Here is a 23,270-nt window from a genome sequence, read left to right as displayed (position 1 = left end):
AGGCCAGGAGTGGATCTATGTTGCATGGGCCTGAGACTTACATAAGGAAAAAATTCAAAATTATGGACACAAAAGTTCGTACAAAAGTAAACATCTATTTAGAATGAGAAAAATATTACAACAAATTACTGTGGTCTTGGAGATTCAGATTCCTTATTTTCTGAGGTCTCTTCAAGGAATTTATCAGAAATATCGATACTTACTTAGAAATGTTTCCAATCACTACCTGGCTCCCCACCCTCCCAGCACATTTCATGGGGACTCAGGCGAGTGAGGAGTCCCGAAGTTTCAGCTTCCTTAGGTTCATGGTCAGTCTGCCTCTGTTGCAGGCCCCAAAATGGTAGGTCTTATATTATTTGTAATTTTCAGAGTGGTTTCTATATTGACTATCTTTAACTTTTTATTCCTAAATCCTGAGGAAAGGCTTAAAGTCTCCAACCCAGGTCATTTTAGCTTCAATTATACTTGGAGATACAGTCTTTTTGCATTAAAAAGATTACTAATAGGATCACTATTGTTAATTTAGTACTAACAGAAAGCTTAAAATGTCATTTCACCTTCTGCAAAGTTGGCATGCAACTGTTCGCCTTGGGCAAAGAACCTGAACTTCAGTAAGGTACCAATTTACTGATGTTGATTTCTTCTAAGTGCCCTTCTAATATCTGGGGAAACCCACAGGTGCTTCATTTAATAAATTATGAACTTTATTCTAGACCTTTTTCCCTTTGTGTTGCCAGGTTTAGATTCTGGCTCAGGCATTGGTTTAGTTTAGTAATATTATAATTGAAATTAGAATTCTATAACAATAATAGGACTTTTTTTAAGGAACAAATATATTAGAGTTTAGTTTTTACATGATTTCTATGTGGAAATCCTGACACTAGGCAAATTGATAGCAATAGATGATTTGTTAGAATAAGTTGAAAATATAATGATTGAAAAGAAAATAGGAGGAAAACGAATTTTAATATGATCGTTACTAAGTTAGTCCAACCATAGAAAATATGAATTCAAACCATTAAAAATAGAATGGGTAAAAATTTTCTTTATGAAAGGTGGTAACTTTTGTTAATATTTAAATTCTCTCCTAAGAATAATGAGGGTAAGATATTGTTTCCAAGAGAGTTTCAAGATTATCAAAAAATTAATAAGAAAATGACAATCACATAATTTATTTTTAGCAATGAACAATAAAGTTCACATATCTTAAGCACCCAATAAATATTTGTGGAATGAATGAATGTTAAATAATCTGGAAGAGCAGCAATTGTAACTAGTAGAAAACTTGATACTTAATATAAAGAAGTGCTGAGTAAATTAAATAATAAATCAAACTGAAATGAATCCTAGCCCAAATGAACAATGAATAATTTTGATCAGCAGCAAAAAAATAAATGAGGACAAAGCGGTCAGCTGCGAGCCTTGAGAGGTCAGGGAGCGCCATCTGTGAACACCCCTCAAGCCTACACAACTCCCCACCGTTCTGCACAGCAGGTTAAATAATTTTCAGCTTGCTCTTTCAAAGTCCTTCAAATTTAGGTTCATGTGGTTTTCATAGGGTCTTTACATGTATTACCTCATTCCATGTTCACAACGATTCTCTAGAGTGTTTATTTTTAGCTCAGTATAATGAAGGAGGGAACTGAGGCTGCTAAGAGGGAATTGACTGATCCAAGACCGTAAAGCTAATTAGTAGCAGGGCCAGTACTAGAGCCTGGGTGTCCTGCTTTCAAGACCCGGGTCCTGTCCCCTGTGGTACCAAGTAGGTGACTAGCACTTTTATATCATTCATGATGGCCAGTTATCCCCCGAAAGAGCAATCAATGATTCCAAGCAGGTGGTCAGAAAACAGTCTCAGTGAAGGACAAAATGTATGGAAATCAATTTGGAAACATGCAAAACAATTCAAAAAATAGGTAGCTCATTCCTGGGATTCAAAAAAGGAAAGGATTCAAACAAATTAAAAGCTATATGACCAAAGTTAGTTACTACATTATTTATGACAGGAAGGAAGGAAGGCATGAAGAGAGAGACAGGAAGGAGGGAGGGAAGGAGGGTAAGTAAAGGGAGGGAAGAAGGAAGGAAATATGGTAGGAAAAGGAAAACAAGCTAATTTTTATGAAAAGAGGGAGATGACTAAGTAAATCATATTTCATCAGATTGATGAATTGTTATACGAAGATTATTATGAAAACTAAAAATAACATGGAAAATGTTAGAGTGACTTTAGCTGGGAAATATATTTGGAAAAGTTGGGGGGAACACAGAAATATGAAAACAGTTTGCTCTGTGGAGTTTTAAAGTATATTTTCTTTAATGATTTTCATTTAATACTTTATTAAATAGCTTTAACAATAAACAAGTTTATAGTTCACATGAAAATATTTCAGCCAAAATGTGGCTAAATTCATGCACAGATTTGAAAATTTAACAAAAATTTATTTTTTGACAAATGATTGGGTGTTCCTTAAATACAGACATGTGTGATGAGGTAGGTTTCTTCAATGCACGCCTTCCAAAGCACTGCCTTCCACCCGTGTCCCTTCCACCACATCTCCCTGACCTTTGACCCCTTCTTCATCTTTGTCTAAAGTTGTCCAGCTATCTTATTTGCCTCCTATCATCCACAGAACTTATCTGAGTCTGGACTTCCAGGGGCATCAAAGAGCTGCTACGTTAGATTAGAGGAGGGAACAGAATGAGATATTAGGCCCCTGGCTGTCTCTCAATGACATTAGGCCCTGCTATCTGCCTCAAAAAGAAAAAGCTGACTTCCCCTTTAAGCTACTGAATCTAAAGAACAAAGGTTGAAGCTCCCTTAAATCAATCATTCCAAAGGTAGATGGCCTTGTACAAGATAGAGGGTAACCTTGGAAAATCACAGAATGACTGTTGTGCAAGGTTGCAGGGCCCAGGTTGCACTCCCCCGCCAACCCCAGTTCGGTTTCCCCAACAGACCTCCTTTATGAGCGTTGGACCAAAGCACACGCATAGATACCCCAGTTTCATCAGGAGTTATGTCAAACTCACTGCCTCAGAGCAATAGTTTTTACCTTGTTACCTGGCGAACAGGATCAGGTTATAACTACAAGTGCTGCACAAAGAACCTCCCCCACATTCTCCACATGAGGATGGAGAGGCTGTCTTCAGCCCAGAGCAAAGATAACCCTAGATACCTTGATAGCCTATGCAAATAGCAGCAAAGGTGAAAGAGACACTGTGAAACACCAAGGTCAACTTGGGGCATAACAACACATGTATATATAGATATATGGAGAGATATATATCTCCAGAAAACTCGCTTGGAAAGCTATTGCAAAGGTACATGTCTGTCATCACAGCTTAGGTCATCTTTCATATAGTTACAGAAATATGCAATAGAATATCTATTTCAAAGAAAAGCCCCCCTGCTTTTTTTCCCTATTAGAACCGGTTAACTGCTATTAGGACTGGTTTATTACATTTATACTAATTTCATCTCACTCTCCCTTTAGTGTCTGATGGCATCATATTCACAAGGCAGCTAGTTTATGGCTCAGAATCTTACGTGTGTTTAGTGCTTCACAGTTTACACATAAGAGGTACACACCCACCCTAAAGAGGCGTACTGATCACTCACTGCGGCTTTTATGGTTGAAAGCGCTGAGGCTACCAAGGGATTAAGTGATCGCTTAGAATAAAGCAAAGAATGCCTCCCTGTGAATTCTAGTAATGCATGATTACTTTTGTTTCAAATCAGGAAAAATGCAGTTAAGAGTTTCTGCTGTGTATACACTACCAAATGTAAAATAGATAGCTAGTGGGAAGAAGCTGCATAGCACAGGGAGATCAGCTCAGTGCTTTGTGACCACCTAGAGGGGTGGGATAGGGAGGGTGGGAGGGAGACACAAGAGGGAGGGGATATGGGGATATATGTATATGTATAGCTGATTCACTTTGTTATACAGCAGAAACTAACACACCATTGTAAAGCAATTATACTCTAATAAATGTGTTAAAAAAAAAAAAAGACTTTCTGCTATGATTCCAGCCCCAGAAAAGTCCAGAAAGAGCTGCTGAGACCACTTAAGGTGGAATCTGCCCTGGGCTGCCCTGAGATTCCTTTCAGAAGCTGGAACCTAGGGGTGGAGGCAGGGGAGGAGGCTACAGCCTGAACACTTTTCTGAGAAGAATATTCATAAGGATCTTTGGGAACATTTGGGTGCTAAGTGGTTCCAGGATCTTCCAATGAAAATGGAGTAAGAACAGGTAGATAGAGGTAATACCTTGAGGCATCTACTTCTTCAGAAAATCTTTCATGGAATTATTTAAATTAGCTATTCTTGCATAAAACAAGGAGACACCAGTTTTGGAATCCTCAGCCCTTACATTAATGTCTATCTTTCCCCACCTAACAGAGTTTATGGAACATTTTTAATGTCCACAGGATCTATTAAGTTTGAGCCATTGCTTGTATTTTTTTGTTTTTGACCTTCAAAAAGGCACTTTTGGATAATTCAGCCCAATATAAAACATCTCCAATGAGCAAAAGGTAAGCTAAAGAACAAGACTGAAAGCAGACTTTGTGGGTTAAAAACAGTAAGGGTTTGTGCCCTTGTTTTAGAAACACCCAATTAGAGGAGAAATTAGCAGTCCTGGGAAGAGCCATTAAGAGACAAGCAAGTCAGGTGCTGAGAGGAGGAGAGGCAGATACATAAAGGAGCAAACTCTGGCTGGCCAGGCAGGAAGGAGACCTTGCACATTTAACTGGCCTTGAGTCCTTAACTGGAGTCCTCAAGTTAAGAACCATACAGCTAGCTCATGGTTCTTTATCGAACCATGCCTCTGCCTTAATTTAGTGTCTTATTTTATTCAGTTTTATATGTTTCTCTTTCATACATTTTAGTTTTATTTTCCCATTAAGATTATTGGCTCCTGAGAGCAAATCCCTGCACCATTTATTTCAGCCTCTCAGGGCAGGGCAAGACAGGCATTGAGTCAGCGCTCAGTAAGTACCTAGTAAATAGACTGGAAACTGATCATGAGGCTCTGTTTTTTTTGTTTCTTTAACATCTTTATTGTGGTATAATTGCTTTACAATGGTGTGTTAGTTTCTGCTTTATAACAAAGTGAATCAGTTATACATATACCTATGTTCCCATATCTCTTCCCAGGGTGTTTTAAGTGAATGCAACAGGAAATGTAAATTCCAGGGGGACCAATAATAATAACATCCATCTTTAGGCAGTAGCTCCTAGGTGCTCTAGTCTATGCTACATATTTAATATGTACATTAGCTCTACATCTAACAACCACTTTACAAAGGGTATTATTATTTTTAACTTCCTTTTACAGCTGAGGATACGAAGAGATTTCAGACAGGTTAAGTGCCTTATCTAAGGCTACTATAGTTAATACCTGAACTTCAAGCCCAACTGTGCTGATGCCAAATCCTACACTATTTCCACTGGTTTTCTGAGTTGTGCCATGCCTGCCACCCTTTTATAATAATAGTAATAATAGCTAAGGCTTATATAGAGCTATACTGTGTGCCAGCCACCATTCTAGAGTGCGTTAATTCATTCAATCCTTACAACAAGCCTAGGAGGTGAGCTCTATTATTATCCATTTACAGAATATAGAAATTGTATTATCCTGGACTTCTAAGTTAGGGCCAAAAGAAGACTCTGTAGAACAATGAAAGAGCACTGCTCTGAGTCTTTCTATGCAGAGGAAGAAACCCTATAATCCACATAGTGTCTCACCTGTACCCAGCCCCGAGAGAGCCCGGAAGGGAGCCAGGGAGAGGAGAAGTAAGATGGAGCTGGGACAAGAGCTCTCTGCCCGCCTCTCGGTAATCCTATAGGGGAGGTTTTAGGTTGGAAGCACAGGGGAAGTGAACAGAGAGCAGACTTTGCGGTCATCAGGGTTCCCTGGCAGCTTTCCCCTGCAGCACCCGACGCTTCACTAATTTGCCCACGAGAAGACCTTCTATCAGCCAAGTCACAACCCTTTGAGTAAGGACAGTAAAGATTAACAATATTTTCTTGTTCTTAGGCTCATTCGAAAGTTTGGCATAACTACAATAGAAATTTCCGCCCACATCAGAAGGGTCTGCTATCAATCACGTTGGGATCCCACTGGATTGAACCAAACAGATCAGAAAACACAATGGATATACTCAAGTGCCAACAATCCATGGTTTCTGTGCTCGGGTGGTTTGCCAACCCTATCCACGGGGATGGTAACTATCCAGAGGTGATGAAAAAGAAGTTGTTCTCCATTCTACCCCTTTTCTCTGAAGCAGAGAAGAATGAGGTGAGGGGCACAGCTGACTTCTTTGCCTTTTCCTTTGGACCCAACAATTTCAAGCCCTACAACACCATGGCTAAAATGGGACAAAATGTGTCCCTCAATTTAAGAGACGTGCTGAACTGGATTAAACTGGAATATGGCAATCCCCGAATCCTGATCACTGAGAATGGCTGGTTCACAGACAGTCATGTGAAAACAGAGGATACCACAGCCATCTACATGATGAAGAACTTCCTCAACCAGGTTCTCCAAGGTTGGTTGCACATTAGCTCAAAACAACTGTCTTGAATACTTATGCTATAGGGTATTTAAAGTCACCTTTGAATATATGATTATTGTTGTTCCGGTCATTGTTGGACTTCTCTATTTTCCAATGTTGACAGAATTTTTTAACATGACTCTCGTTTTTTTTTCTTTATAAATGTATTTATTTATTTATTTTTGGCTGCGTTGGGTCTTCATTGCTGCTCATGAGCTTTTCCCTAGCTGCAGCGAGCGGGGGCTACTCCTCGTTGCGGCACGCGGGCTTCTCATCGCGGTGGCTTCTCTCGTTGCGGAGCATAGGCTCTAGGCACGCGGGCCTCAGTAGTTGTGGCACGTGGGCTCAGTAGTTGTGGCTCGCGGGCTCTAGAGCGCAGGCTCAGTAGTTGTGACGCACGGGCTTAGTTGCTCTGTGGCATGTGGGATCCTCCCGGACCAGGGATCAAACCCACGTCCCCTGCATTGGCAGGTGGATTCTTAACCACTGCGCCCCCAGAGAAGTCCCACTCTTGTGTCCTTTTAAATAAAGGTTTGAAAACAATAATTTTAGACTGTAGATACATCCTTAATTGGCAACAGGATGCTGTTTCATTCCTTTTAAAAGGACATAATGCTAAAGGAGACATGTCAAAAGTTTTCTAACAGTAGTACTTTAGTCTAAGATGCTGAAAGCTTTTTTTGATTGTGCTCCTTTTACTCTACTCCATGACTCAATGACGGAAGGTCTGAAGACAATGAATGAGCCATGAATGGCTAAGGTGAGCAACTTCTATTGTTCTTGGATATTTCTCTAACCCCTGCCCATCCCCTCATTCCTTTTCCTTTACTCAGGTAGTGACATCTGCAGGTGGCTGACTGAAATAATGGAGCAGAGGACAAGCTCGAATTATGATGTTCTGTCTCCTACAGAGTTGGGCTCCATTTCTCTCCTATATAAAGGAATTCTCAGTGGATCTTTCTACAACTCTGTAGCTCTCTTTAGAAGTCACAAGCTTGGAGGGAATTCCCTGGAGGTCCAGTGGTTAGGACTCATGGCTTTCACTGCTGAGGGCCTGGGTTCAATCCCTGGTCAGGGAACTAAGATCCCGAAAGTGGCACAGCATGGCCAAAAGAAAAAAAAATGCCACAAGCTTGGAGAAAACTCCCTTGTTCTGCAGAAGAGAGTGTTCGGGGAGGGTCCTCAGGGAGAGCAAGATGTGCTGTCCCAACTTGCAGGAGGAGTACATGGAACAGAGCCTTGCCCAGCCACGGGGCACATGCACATGGGGGCCTCCAGAGCAGAGGACTCTGCCCACAGGGCCTGGGCCAAATGCCAAGCACTTTGGCAAAAGTGGTGTCATTCCCCAGGCGTTACCATTCCACCACTCCTCAGGACCCTACGACACCAGAGAGACTAGAACCAGGGCCTGCTGAAACATACTTATTTCATCAGAACCCCTTTTTTTAGGCCGTGCCATGTGGCATACAGGACCCCAATTCCCCAACCAGGGATGGAACCCACGTCCCCTGCAGTGGAAGCACAGAGTGTCAACCACTGGACCACCAGGGAAGTCCCACATCAGAATCTCTTGACATCAGTTCCCTTGACATTGACTCCACCTTTTAGGAAAAGAATATCAGTGATAAAACCCCCAAAGTGCAGAAATGAGACATTACCATGAGAAAATGAAAGCTTTTAAGAAAAGAAAAATGGTTCACGATTGATTGGGGTATTTGTTGTTTTTATTGCATATTTCATTTTTATCTAGTTCCTAAAAGTTATTGAATTTAAAGCTAGAAAGTTCCTGAGAGATCATCTTTTCCAAACTTCTCTATTTACAAATGAGGAAACAAGAGATCAAGAAACTTGCCCAATAGCCCCATCCCAGGAGCACAGTAGAGCAAGCCCTCTCCCCTCCTGCCCCTCGGCCCAGTCAGTTCTTGTTCTCTTACATCACTGTGCTTCTTTCTCCTCCTTAAATCTACATTCACACATGCTCATTCTCAAAGCTGATATTTCAGTCCCTGAGGATTGTTTCACAGAAGATAGTTGGTCCACAAATGTGAACCAGCTCAAGGTTGAAATGAGAAACTCTTGGTCACGAGCAGACGTCTACATTGGTCCCAAAGGGTTCTGGAAATCATCATGCCCTCTGACACAGATTTTTTTTTTAACTATTTTAATTCAGTATTTTACTTTTTTTTTTCTTCTTCTTATAAATCCTCAACTGCTATTTATTTATTTTTGGCTGCGTTGGGCCTTCATTGCTGCACGCGGGCTTTTTCTAGTTGCTGCGAGCGGGGGTTACTCTTCTTTGTGGTGCACAGGCTTCTCACTGCGGTGGCTTCTCTTGTTGCAGAGCACGGGCTCTAGGCACACGGCTTCAGCAGTTGTGGCCTGTGGGCTCTAGAGCGCAGGCTCAGTAGTTGTGGCGCACAGGCTTAGTTGCTCCACAGCATGTGGGAATCTTCCCAGACCAGGGATCGAACCCACATCCCCTGCATTGGCAGGCGGATTCTTAACCACTGTGCCACCAGGGAAGTCCTCTGACACAGATTTGCACACTAAGCCTCAGGAATGTTTTAAATTTTATCCTTTAACTGTGTCATTCTCTTGAGAAGACCACTCTAGATGAAAATAATTGCCCCTTTTCAAATATAAAAATAAATTTTCTATTTGATATATTGGGCCTGCAAATTTAGGAAAAAGGTTGGTTTCACAATATGCTGCCCCTGGCATGTCATTAGTGAAGTGGTAAACATGAACCAGAGTGTGTAGTCCTCTGAACATCTCTGCTTTTTTCCTTCTGTGCAGCAATCAAGTTTGATGAAATACGAGTGTTTGGTTACACTGCCTGGTCCCTCCTGGATGGCTTTGAATGGCAGGATGCTTACACCACTCGCCGAGGATTATTTTATGTGGATTTTAGTAGTAAACAAAAAGAAAGAAAGCCCAAGTCTTCAGCACATTACTATAAACAGATCATACAAGAAAATGGTTTCACTTTGAAAGAGTCCACACCAGATGTGCAGGGTCAGTTTCCCTGTGATTTCTCCTGGGGCGTCACTGAATCTGTCCTTAAGGTAAGTTGGCTACTTACAAATTAACTATAAAGTGGTGCAAATAGTACACAATATTTTCTTTCACTTTACTCAGTGACATCTAGGAGATAGCTGTCAGACAATATCAAATACCATGATCACCTGGAGGTTATGAGGGGAAGTTAGGGAAAGAGGAAGGAAGAGGAAGAATTCATGCTTACTGAGAGCTTTTCATACTGCCCTCAAGTTGTATACAGTCTAGAGTGAACTTACAGTCATTTTTGTGAGAGGCATTTGTTAGTAGTGTCAAAATTAAAGGAAAATAATTTTATAGATTTTTAAAAAAATTTTTTGGCTGGACTGCACGGCTTGCAGGATTTTAGTCCAGGGACTGAACCCACGCCCTCAGCAGTGAAAGCACGGAGTCCTAACCACTGGAACGCCAGGAATTCCCTAGATTTTTGTTTTGTCAAAAGCAAATTGTTAGTGGCCTTTTATTTAAGTGATTCCTCTTATTTGATAAATTTGGATTATTTGCCTTATGAAGTCTTTATACCCAGTGGGGCCTCCTGACTCGTCTCATTCCTCACCTTCTTCAGATGTTTACTCAGATGTCACCTTCTCAATAAGGCTTCCCTCCACTCCAAAAAGCATAACTCCATCACTATCAGTGCACATTCCCCCTTTCTGCTCTATTTTCCTATATAGCATTCATCATTCTCTAGCATACTATGTACATTACACATTTCCCTTTTTTCTCCAGCTTTACTGAGATACAATTGACATACAATATTGTGTAAATTTGAGGAGTATGATTTGATACGTTTATATATTACAAAATCGTTACCACTATGGCATTAGCTATCACTTCCATACCATCACACGCAATTCCCATTTCTTTTTTTGTGGTGAGAAAATTTAAGATCTACTCTCTTAGCAACTTTCAAGTATGTAATACAATATTATTAACTATAGTCACCATACTGTACAACAGGCCCCCAGAACATGTTAATCTTATAACTGGAAGTTTGTGCCCTTCAACCGGCATCTCCCCATTTCCCCCACCCTCAGCCCCTGATAACCACTTTACACATTTTTCTTACTGATCACCTGTCTTCCCCTACAAGAATGCAAACTTTCTCCTCAAGAGGGTGGAGAGGTTTGAGGCTTTGCTGCCTGCTGTATGCCTTACTAGAGCAATGTAAGGCACATGGCAGGTGCTCAATGCATAGTGCATGAATAAGGTCAACTTTTAGAGCCAGGTGAGCCCTTCGAAACCTCTTACTCCAAATTCTTCATTTTATAGCTGAGGAAAGTAAGACCCATCAGTTAATAATTGAGACCTAAGTGACTTACTTGCCCAAGGTAACACAAATAGTGGCAGAACTGTAGCAGGCAAACTTCAAGCCCCCAGATGCACAATGCTCTTTCCAAAATAATAATAACTATTTTTTGAAGCTCCTACTATGTACCAAGCACTTAACCGCTGTATGTATGTGCATTCTGTCTACTTAATCTTTTTTTTTTAATTTATTTATTTTTGGCTGTGTTTTGTCTTCTTTGCTGCGGTCAGGCTTTCTCTAGTTGCGGTGAGCGGGGGCTACTCTTCGTTGTGGTGTGCAGGCTTCTCACTGTGGTGGCTTCTCTTTGTTGCAAAGCACAGGCTCTAGGTGTGCAGGCTCAGTAGTTGTGACACAGGGGCTTAGTTGCTCTGCAGCATGTGGGATCTTCCTGGACCAGGGCTCGAACCCATGTCCCCTGCATTGGCAGGCAGATTCTTAACCACTGCACCACCAGGGAAGTCCCTGTTTACTTAATCTTAAAACCCTCATTTTAAGAGACATAGATGTAGAGAACAAACGTATGGACACCAACGGAGGAAAGTGGCAGGGGGGTTGGTGGTGATGGGATGAATTGGGAGATTGGGATTGACATGTATACACTAATATGTATAAAATAGATAACTAATAAGAACCTGCTGTATAAAAAATAAATAAAGTAAAATTCAAGGGCTTCCCTGGTGGCCCAGTGGTTGAGAGTCCGCCTGCCGATGCAGGGGACGCGGGTTTGTGCCCCGGCCCGAGAAGATTCCACATGCCGCGGAGCGGCTGGGCCCATGAGCCATGGCCGCTGAGCCTGCGTGTCCGGAGCCTGTGCTCCGCAACGGGAGAGGCCACAACAGTGAGAGGCCCACATACTGCAAAATAAAATAAAATTCAAAAAAAAAACCAAACCTCATTTTATAGGCAAAGAAACCGAAGTTTAGGTAGGTTACATAACTTGTCCGGGTTACCCAGATTTGTTTGTCTCCTGACCATTATGCTATAAGACCCCACAATACCACACTATTACCTGTATTCTAGAAGCATATGGAAAAACAAGATGTGCAAGTGATAGGACCAGACAAAAGGGCCCAAACCATTAGTGGGCAAAGTTATGAATCTCAACCCCTATCGATATTTAAATAAGACTTTAGTAAAGGCTCAGAGGTGATAAAAGGGGGAAAGATACAGAGAGTAATATAAACACAGTGACTCACCTTCAGTTTGTGTCCCCTGGAGAGCCACCTACTTACCCAGTGTCTATCTCCTCCTCCACATGGCACAGGCAGGCCATCTTTTCCATACCACTTCAAGTAGGTTTATATTTTCCAAAATTCCAGACCCAGCAAAGAGAGGCCCCAGGGGAGACAAGAGTTCCAGCCTGTACATGACCCAACCTGTAAGTTCCTGCTTCCTCTGAAGACCCATCTGTTCCCCAGTGTTTGACACTGTGAATGTCTGCCCCCTCTGAGGACCCTACTCCTATTACTCAGAGAAAGAGCTGATCACTTGGGTCAGGGGAAAGTAATTCTGTGATCAATCAGGCCTGGGTTTCTTGCTCACACCTGGAGCCCATCAAGGAGTCAGCCTCCCTTGAACTTAAACCAGGAGTGAGGATGAGTGGCTTGCCAAGAAAAATTAGGGTGCATTATGAAAACTCAGCCAGATGATGTATGAAAAGATGGTGGGTAGGCAAAAGAGTAGATGTTCTCCATAGGAAGACTAATAAAGTGAAAGTAACATTTTAAAAATATTGCTATGCCTACCCACACACATCTTATTTGCCCCCAACCTTTTTTTCCTTCAATATTCTTTTTTTTTTTTTTTTTTTTTTTTTTTTTTTTTTTTTTTTTTGCGGTACACGGGGCTCTCACTGTCGTGGCCTCTCCCGTTGCGGAGCACAGGCTCCAGACGTGCAGGCTCAGCTGCCATGGCTCACGGGCCCAGCCGCTCCGCGGCATGTGGGATCTTCCCGGACCGCGGCACGAACCCGTGTCCCCTGCATCGGCAGGCGGACTCTCAACCACTGCGCCACCAGGGAAGCCCATCCTTCAATATTCTTCTCCAACATTTTGTTTTGAAAAATTTCAAACTAGTACAATAAACACCCATATTCCTTTCATCAAGACTGGCTGATTGTTAACATGTTGCCATGTTTGGTTTATCTCTCTCTTTCAGAACCATTAAAAAGTTGCAGACATCATTATACTTTACCCCCAAATATTTCAGCATATGTCTTCTAAGAACAGTGACATTCTCCTATCTCATACTATTATCATACTCAGGAAATTTAATATTTATTCAATATAATCCAACATATAATCCATATTCAAATTTTCCTAAATGTCCCCAAAATGTCCTTTATAGATTAAAAAAACCTTTTTTAAAAAATCATGAATAAGGAACACATATTTGTTGTTGTGTATCTTTAGCCTTTTAATTCAGAGCAATCCCCCTAATCTCTTGGTATTGACATTTTTGAAGAGTTCAGGCCAGTTGCTTGTAGAGTGTTTCATGGATTTCTCTGTTTCTTTATTAGATTAGTTAAGCATTTCTGGAAATAATACTACATAGATGATGTTGTGTATTTCCCATACATCAAATTAGGAGGCACATAAAATCAGTTTGTTTCATTACTGAAGACATTAGTTGAAGTAATAGTCACCAGATTTCTTGGTTAAGGTGGCATTTGCCAGATCTCTTAACTGAAAAGTACCTTTTCCATTTGTAATTAAGAATTAATCTGATGGTGATACTTTGAGACCATATAAATATCCTGTTCCCCAACAACATTTAACCAATGGTCTTAACATTGATACAATAACCTTGCCTGAATTAATGATTACTTTGTAGATTGCAAAATGGTGAATTTCTAATTAGATTATTCCTTCTATATTTATTAGGTGAATTCTTTTAAATTCAATGTGTTATAATTCATTGTTGTCATTGTTTCATTGGGCCTTTTGCTACTCAAATTTTCTCAAATTTGGCCAATGGGACTCTGTCAAGCTGCTCCTGTGTCTTTTTGACATTTCCCTTTTAGGTTTTAAGCACTTCCTTATTTTTCTGGCACAAGATGTACCAGCATCACTTCATTCTTTTCCTGCCCCAGACCTGGAAGAAGCCATTACTCCAAAAACCCCAGGATCCTTTTAGTGGAAAATAGAACTTTAGAACCAAGCTCTGGGAGCCAGGGTTGAGATCAGGGTGCAATACTTTAACTATATCTATTGGCAGATTAATCACACACTGGCTAAGACTAATGCTTTCTGGATATTTTTAAAAGTAAGACAGATTTGGGGAATTCCCTAGCAGTCCAGTGGTTAGGAGTCGGCGCTTTCACTGCCGTGGCCTGGTTCAGTCCCACATCAGGGAACTAAGATCCTGCAAACCGTGCCTTGGCCAAAAAAAAAAAAAAAAGTAAGAGATTTTTCATTTGATCTTGCCTTACCTTATGGCAGGATTTCCCTTTGTAAATACCCTTTCAATATCATGATGCTCTGCGATTTCAAAACACTGGAACTGACCATCTAGGCTAGGAGGGTTTTACTCAAATAATTATATACAGATTTACCTTAATGCTCACATGATCAATGTTCTCTGTTTAATGTTCTAGATAACTGGCTGGCAGATGGCAAGTGGGAATGATATGATTTTGTAATTAGACTATGAAAGATGACACACGAGAAAACAATTAGAGGGAAAATATTTACCAAAGGTTAATTACCCATTTATTCCAGGTGTGTTTAAATTCAGTCATGGGAAGAAAAAGCACTTTAAAACAAGTTCAGAACTTTTACTTTTTTTAATTAAGCTTGAATTTGGATATGTTTTTCTTAAGCCCTTTTCTCTTTTAATTGAGACTCAAGGGCCTAGCCGGCAATTATTACAAGGAAAACTAAACCCAAGTTATAAGTACCTTATGTTTGTAGAGTGCTTTAGAGTTGACAGAGCAGTTGCCCAGATCACACCTGTGAGGTGCATGAGATTGCTGTCACTATACAGAGTTGCCAAGCCTTAAGTTTTAAAGGGACAGAATTAGAACAGGAATCCAGGGCTCTCTCTCTGGTGGAGGGGCAGGGAATGGGACGCCATCAGATCCAAGAGTCAACTTGGGAGCTTCTCACGGTTATTTTAGGGTCCTCTCTTTTCATAGTTCAAGTACCTTATGTAAGGAGGGTGTTGAGTATTCTCCCTTTAGATGAATAAATGCTTTGTTCTCACAGGCACATGGGTGGGGGAGAAACAGAATGATGCACACGTGATATCACTGGGACTTTTCAAATCAGGTGCGTTAGAGAGATGCCTTCAGCAAATGCAAGGGGTCATTCCCCACCCTGTCCCACTGTCCTCTTTTAGGAAACGTGGCTGGGGTCAACCAGTCCCCTCTAAACCCAAGTGCCTATCTCAGTGAAATCCTCGACAACTGGAATGTTAACTTTGCCTTCAATTTACGGCAGGGTTTGGAAGGTCCATCTTTTGTGACTCCTTTTAACTGAGAGGACTAAGCCAATTTCCTGATGCATTTGAACAGAATCACATGAGAGACCCCTACTACATTACTGTGTTTTTAGGACCGACAAACTGGAAAACAGCTTCTCGGTGTTTTCTTTTTTTTTTTTTTAACTAATTAATTATGGCTGTGTTGGGTCTTTGTTGCTGCACATGGGCTTTCTCTAGTTGCCGCGAGCAGGGGCTACTCTTTGTTGCGGTGCGCGGGCTTCTCACTGCGGTGGCTTCTCTTATTGCAGAGCACGGGCTCTAGGTGAGCAGGCTCAGTAGTTGTGGTGCACAGGCTACGTTGCTCTGCTGCATGTGGGATCTTCCCAGACCAGGGCTCGAACCCATGTCCCCTGCCTTGGCAGACAGATTCTTAACCTCTGTGCCACCAGCAAAGTCCCTTCTCAGTGTTTTCTGAAAGACAACTTGTTTTCCAAGGCAAGCCCTGGGTGTAGTTCCTTCTCTACATTTTCCGGTCTCCCCAGTAAATTTCAAGGGCTGAGAGGGAGGATAACCCATCAGGCCTTTTTTCTGACATCGCCAGAATAGCAGGAAGACATATGTTGTTATGAAGGACATGTGCATCATTTATTTTCTCTGTTGTCAGTGAGAGGCAAAATAAGATCAGGCTCTTCTTCTCAGAGGATGTATGCCAAGTCTGTCTGCCAGGGTGTGCTTTACCTGAATTTGCTTGTTTTTCACAGCCAGAGTCGGTGGCTTCCTCCCCACAGTTCAGCGATCCTCACCTGTATGTATGGAATGTGACAGGCAACAGACTGTTGCACCGAGTGGAAGGAGTGAGGCTGAAAACACGACCAGCTCAATGCACGGATTTTGTCAGTGTCAAAAGACAGCTTGAGATGTTGGCAAGAATGAAAGTCACCCACTACAGGTTTGCTCTGGACTGGCCCTCAATCCTTCCCACTGGCAACCTGTCCACGGTTAACCGGCAGGCTCTGAGGTACTACAGGTGTGTGGTCAGTGAGGGACTAAAGCTCAACATCTCCTCAATGGTCACGTTGTACTATCCAACCCACGCCCACCTAGGCCTCCCCGCACCTCTGCTGCACAGCGGAGGGTGGCTGAACCGGTCAACCACCAAGGCCTTCCAGGACTATGCCGACCTGTGCTTCCAGGAGCTGGGGGACCTCGTGAAGCTCTGGATCACCATCAACGAGCCTAACCGGCTGAGTGACATCTACGACTGCTCTAGTAATGACACCTACTGGGCAGCCCACCACCTGATGATCGCCCACGCCCTGGCCTGGCACCTCTACGACCAGCAGTACAGGCCTGCACAGCGTGGGGTTGTGTCGCTGTCTCTCCACTCGGACTGGGCCGAACCCGCCAATCCCTATGCGGACTCGCACTGGAAGGCGGCCGAGCGCTTCCTCCAGTTCGAAATCGCCTGGTTCGCAGAACCCCTCTTCAAGACTGGGGACTACCCGTTGGCCATGAGGGAGTACATCACCTCCAAGAATAGGCAAGGGCTCACGCGCTCCGCACTGCCTCAGTTCACCGAGGAGGAAAGGAGGCTGGTCAAGGGCACTGCAGACTTCTACGCCCTGAACCACTTCACCACCAGGTTCGTGATGCATGAGCGGCAAAACGGCAGCAACTACGACGCGGACAGGGACATCCAGTTTCTGCAGGACATCACCTGCCTGAGCTCCCCCACCCGCCTGGCCGTGATACCCTGGGGAGAACGCAAGGTGCTGAAGTGGATCCGGAGGAACTATGGAGACGTGGATGTTTACATCACGGCCAGTGGCATCGACGACCAGTCTCTGGAAAATGATGAACTCCGAAAATACTACTTAGAGAAATACATTCAGGAGGCTTTGAAAGGTGAGGTTCGGGGGCTATTTCAGATACAGTGAAGTATGACATTCCCAGATAATATGAACAGAAGAATGAGGGGAATAGGCTCATTAATGACAGACAGTGTCAGCTCATTATGGGAAATTTGGCAAGTACAGAAAAATATTTTTTAAAACCTGAAATCTTACACCCCCGAAAAAAGTGCCTAGGCTCGTGCTGACTAGATATCATTAATACAATTGAGCTCATACTACAATATAGTCTTGTAGCCAACTTTTTTCTTAATATCACATTATAAATGTGTTCTGTCATTAAAATTTCCTTGTTAACATTATTTTAATCGTTGCTTAATATCTCATTATAGGGACATATCTCAGTGTACTTAGCCACCTCTCTCATGTTTGATACTTAGGTGTTTCTTCAACTACTAAAAAATAGGTATCTTTGTATATAAATTTTTGTCTTCATTTCAAATGATCTCCTTGGGATGGATTCTCCAACATGGAATTATTGGATCATATATTATAAACAGCAGTGTTTGAGAGTGCTTATCTCACATACTCCTCCCAGCATCAGTTAATATCACATTTTTAAAAAATATTATTTTTAAATGTTCATGATCAATTTGTTGAAGCTGCAAAAGTTCCTAGAAATTTATTCATTTATTTGACAAATACTTATTGAGTACCCAGTATGGGCAAAAACTGGTCTGGGCAAAAACTATTCTGGGCACTATGCCACCACTGAACAAAAATAAAGATTACTGTCCTTTATGGAGCCTGTATTTTTCTGGAATAAGAGTCAACAAACAAGTATAAGATATAGCATGTCAGGGGTGAAAAGGTCTGTGGAGAAAAAACAGCAGAGAAGAGGGTGCCTCAGGGTGGGAGACAGGAGAGTTGTTACAATTCTAAATAGAGTGGCTTGGGAACCTCAAAGATCCTCAAAGAGAAGTGAGGCAGCAAACTGATAGTTAAGGAAGTGTTCCAGGTAAGAGAAGAGCAAATGCAAAAGCCCTGATGTTGGAGCATGCCTGGCCTATTTGAGGATCAGGAAAGAGGTCAGGATACTTAGAAAATAATGAGCAAGGGGGAAAGTAACTGAAGATGAGGTCAAGGAGGTAAGGGAAGAGGCAAATCAGGTAGGGCTTAGTAGGCCACTGTAAGAACTGTGGCTCTGAGTGAAATAGGAAGACTAGGAGATTTTAAACAGAAGGGTGATATGCTCCAACTCACACTTTAAAAGAATTACTCTGGTTACTCTTTGTGAATACACTGTAAAGGAGCAAGAATTGAAACGGAGAATTGCACTGGTCTGGGTAAGGATAACAGTGGATTGGATCAGGCTATTAAGAGTGGAAATGGTGAGAATTGGCCAGGTTCTGGATGTATTTTGAAGGTAGTCAAACAGGATTGGATGTGGGTATGAGAGAAGAAAGATGATTCCAACATTTTGGCTTGGGTAACTAAAAGGGTGAGTGGCCATTTATCAGGCTGGGGAACAGGTTTTTGGAGATGAGTTGTTTGTTGTGCAAAGGTTAAGTCTGAGATGTCTCTTAGACACCCAATTAGAGATGTCAAGTAGGCTAACAGATATGAACCTCCGGTTCAGAGGAGAGGTCTGGGGCTGAGACACAAATTTGGGAATCAAGAGCAAATGGATGTATTTAAAACAATAAAGCTGAAGGAGATCACTAAGAAAGCAAGCATAGAGAAGAGGGCTGAGCCCTGAGAAACCAGTATAAAAAAAAAAAAGACTAAACAGGAGCCAATGCTGTAAAAGATAACTAGAGGAGGATGTGCAATCAAGGGAGGTTGTTTTTGCTTATTAAGATACCAAAGTTATAGCATATTTATATGGAAATGATCCAGTAGTGAGGGAAAATACATGAGAAAAGAGAAAGAACAATGGAGCGATGTCCTTGAGTAGAGGAGAATAAACTTAGTGAATGTGTAAGTGGAGAAGTCAGCTTCCTCCAGGAGCATGAATATAGGTCATCCATAGTAACAGGAGAGAAAGCAGAGTACCAGTGCAGATGCCAGTAGGTGGGTAGATGTGATTATAGGAGACTGAAGTTCTCCTGAGAGCTTTAGCTCAGCAGAAGTAGGGAGGAAGGTCATCACTTCAAAGCAAGGATGACAGAGTAGGGTCTATCAGTTTGAGGACAGAAAGGTGTGAAAAAGTTGAGGAGAGGGCTTCACTGGTGGCACAGTGGTTAAGAATCCGCCTGCCAATGCAGGAGAGAGCATAGAGTTCAAGCTGCTTCATGGTCCGGGAAGATCCCACATGCCGCGGACCAACTAAGCCCGTGTGCCACAACTACTGCGCCTGTGCTCTAGAGCCTGCGAGCCACAACTACTGAAGCCCGCGTGCCTAGAGCTCGTGCTCAAGAGAAGCCACCGCAATGAGCACAGGCACCACAACGAAGAGTAGCCCCCACTCACCACAACTAGAGAAAGCCCACGCGCAGCAAAGACCCAACACAGCCAAAAATAAAAATAAATATATTTATTTTAGAAAAGTTGAGGAGAGCTAGAGTAAATGGCTGGTGAAACCAAGTGTAGTTATTGGGCAGCACAAAGGGCACATCTGAGATTTAAAATCAGGCCAAATAGGCAAGATTTTTCTGCTTTTGACACTAGGAACAAAAGTAACAGTAAGTCCTTTGAGCTTCATGGCTCCAATTCTTAAATCTGCTTTTCCTCCAGGTGTTTTTGTATTATTATAGATCAAAGTTTTACTTCAAATTTCTTTTTAAAGTTATAGCATTACACATATTTTCATCTTAAGATCATAAAAGAATGTCAAAAAAACCTTTAATGAAAATCACATTTTATGGGCACGAGTTTCAGATTGTTTCAATGAAAACTAAATTCTTATTCAAAGACATTTTATAGTCCACTTATGATTAATAATGTTCATTTCTGATATTTTTCAGCATACTTGATTGATAAAATCAAAATCAAAGGCTATTATGTATTCAAACTGACTGAAGAAAAATCTAGACCCAGATTTGGATTCTTCACATCTGATTTCAAAGCTAAATCCTCAATCCAGTTTTACAACGAACTGATCAGCAACAATGGCTTCCTTTCTAAGAACAGTAGTCCTAGATGCAGTCAGACTCAAAGAAACACAGAGTGTATTGTCTGCTTACTTCTTGTACAGAAGAAACCACTGATATTCTTTGGATGTTGTTTCTTCTCCACCCTGGTTCTACTTTTATCAATTACCGTTTTTCATAAGCGAAAGAGAAGAAAATTTTGGAAAGCAAAGAACTTACAACACATACCATTAAAAAAAGGCCATGAGAGTTCTTAGCTAAGCTGATCCTACCATATTTCTGTCTGCATGATGGAAAAGTTTAAAAAATTCACTCCAGTTCCATACACTGGTAACTTACAGAAGATACACCTATACTGTAGAAAAACAAGTTTTGAGATATTAGTGATAGCCAAGGTAATGACAATAAATGTCTCCGCTATGTGGTTCAAATTTTCCCTTATGTGTTAACATCAGTGAATTCAGTTCTTGGATCTAAGGTAAAGGCTTCCCTAGAAGGTAAGGTATGAGGATTATCTCATACATTGTTTCATGGAGTTTGATGAGCTGTTTCCTATCATTATTCTACAGTTTTTTCCTAGGAATACCAATAGCTACTTATGATAAAAGAAATTGTTTTGAAAAAAGTGCAACTTTGTTAACTCCATAGCAGACATGGAGTTAACAAAGTCACTTCTAACAAGGTGCTTTCCCCTTTGGTGAGGGTGTTTCTCAAATGGAAAGAAAAAATAGGGTAAGTAGTGCTTGTGTATAGCCAGTTACAATATAGACATCAATCCCTTAGTTTTTCTCAATAAAAATTAAATTAAGCACTCACAAAACATCTAATTTTGTGAGGTCTTTTTCCAAATGACTTTTAAAACATAACATTTAATTTCCAAAACTCATCTTACGTTAAATATCAGATGACTAAGATTAAAAAGAGAGCTTCCCTGGTGGCGCAGTGGTTGAGAGTCCACCTGCCGATGCAGGGGACACGGGTTCGTGCCCGGGTCCGGGAAGATCCCACATGCCGCGGAGCGGCTGGGCCCGTGAGCCATGGCCGCTGAGCCTGCGTGTCCAGAGCCTGTGCTCCGCAACGGGGGAGGCCACAACAGTTAGAGGCCCGCGTACCGCGCAAAAAAAACCCAGCTAGACCCAACTGCCTGTGATGACAGGGAAGTCACTCAACCTCACCGTACACGTACAGCAACTTCTTTAGACAAATTGACATTATTCTTCACTTGAATTTTCTGAGGTGACAAGATGTATCATACTTAGGAAAATTAAAACATTCTAAAAAGATGAAAAGTTTTAAATTATCAAGTTACCAAAGGACCATTTATCCCATAAGACTTGCTCTCTCCCCTGAAGTGCTTCACTGTTCTGACACATGCACACAGAGACCTGTAGACTGCAGCCATATCTGGACCTCTCAACTGTGTCTCTTTGGACACAATTCAGAACGTTGGTGGTCTGCATAAGTGGAAACTATTCTTAAATTGCAAGTTTTGAAACTAGGATTAAGCAAATTCTTAAACCTGAATTTGCAGTTTGACTTTCTTGAACTCTATGCTTAATATTCATTCACTGTATTCTCAATGTTGGAAGAAAACCTGAATCTAAACCCATTTATACACATTCTTTCTTTAAGTGAGTCAGTATTTAAATAACTAACCATTGTCTACTCTCCTGGAATTTTGACTTTAAGAGTCAAAGGAGGGACCTCCCTGGTGGTGCAGTGGTGAAGAATCCACCTGCCAATGCAGGGGACACAGGCTCAAGCCCTGGTCTGGGAAGATCCCACATGCTGCAGAGCAACTAAGCTCGTGTGCCACAATTACTGAGCCTGCCTTCTAAAGCCCTTGTGCCTAGAGCCTGTGCTCCGCAACAAGAGAAGCCACTGCAACAAGAAGCCCGAGCACCACAACAAAGAGTAGGCCCCGTCGCAACTAGAGGAAGCCCGCGCGTAACAAAAGACCCAATGCAGCCAAAAAATGAATTTTTAAAAAAGGAGCAAACACTCATTTAAAAAAAAATGAAGACTAAACGCAGCCCAAAATAAGTAAATATAAATAAATCTAAAAAAAAAGTCAAAGGAAAGCTCTTATTTCCAACATAACTGAGATACTAGTTGATAACAGCATTGTTTCAAAGATACAAATAACAATTGGTCAATTCAAACAAATGCAAAAGTGATGAGACATCAATTTGCTATCTCTGGCTGGCCAAATTCAAATAGTAAAATTTGGCAGATGTGTTGTTCTATTCTCCTTGTTCCAACTGCACCCCTCCTTCAAACTTAGCAGATTTTAGGTTATGCAAGGAATTTTTTGTATTTTCTTTTTGAGAACCACTTAGTTATTGGCCTTGAGGCTATACACAATTACAATAACTAGTCAATTATTTTAATTTTATGGTTATCAGTTGAGCAACTCATCAACTCTTTAACCTCTAACGTCCAAGGTTTTGAAAAAGAAATGCATATTCAGTCATAGGAATAACAAAGCTTTAGAATTAAGACTTTGCTTTTATGGTCTCTACTTTGTGTTTTGACTAAAGTATCTTGTATTCATTGTTTGTAACTCCACTCAACAGCATTATTTTATGTCTTTACATTTAGTGCTTAAGCTTGACTTGTGACCCCCTTTTTTAGACTTGTTGCCTTGCCATAAATTCTTGCAAATAGTAAAGTCCCTAACCCAATGCTTACCCTCTTCCCTTTTTTTTGGCCACTTGGGAATTATTTTTTTTTTTGGCCACACCATATGGGAATTAGTTCCCTGACCAGGGATCAAACCCACTGCCCCCTGAAATGGAAGTGCAGTCTTAACCACTGGTTTAAGCCATCATCATACGAAAGTCCCTAGGTAAACATTAAAACTGGCTCATGATCAATTATATTTACTATTCAGGTTTTTCTTAAACTCATTTTAAAATCATAAAGGGTCAATTAGGAACTGTTGATAGCTTTTGACAGGGTAAGATCTTTAAATTTAAGCTTTTCTG

General features: G+C 41.5%; 1 protein-coding gene across 1 annotated transcript in view; it reads left to right on the top strand.

Moving 5' to 3' along the window:
• Positions 1–20,909, top strand: part of KLB (klotho beta) — a 35,108-nt gene extending 14,199 nt beyond the window's left edge. The window contains 4 exon segments of the mRNA XM_060147312.1: positions 6,037–6,547; positions 9,350–9,618; positions 16,103–17,246; positions 20,158–20,909. Of these exon segments, the coding sequence (XP_060003295.1) occupies positions 6,037–6,547; positions 9,350–9,618; positions 16,103–17,246; positions 20,158–20,540 (2,307 nt within the window). The 3' untranslated portion in view covers positions 20,541–20,909.
• Positions 20,910–23,270: the final 2,361 nt, after the last annotated feature.

The sequence above is a fragment of the Lagenorhynchus albirostris genome, chromosome 4 (assembly GCF_949774975.1).
Source record: "Lagenorhynchus albirostris chromosome 4, mLagAlb1.1, whole genome shotgun sequence".
NCBI classification, from domain to species: domain Eukaryota; kingdom Metazoa; phylum Chordata; class Mammalia; order Artiodactyla; family Delphinidae; genus Lagenorhynchus; species Lagenorhynchus albirostris.
Note: the sequence above shows the minus strand (reverse complement) of the source record. Positions and strands in the feature narration are given on the sequence as shown.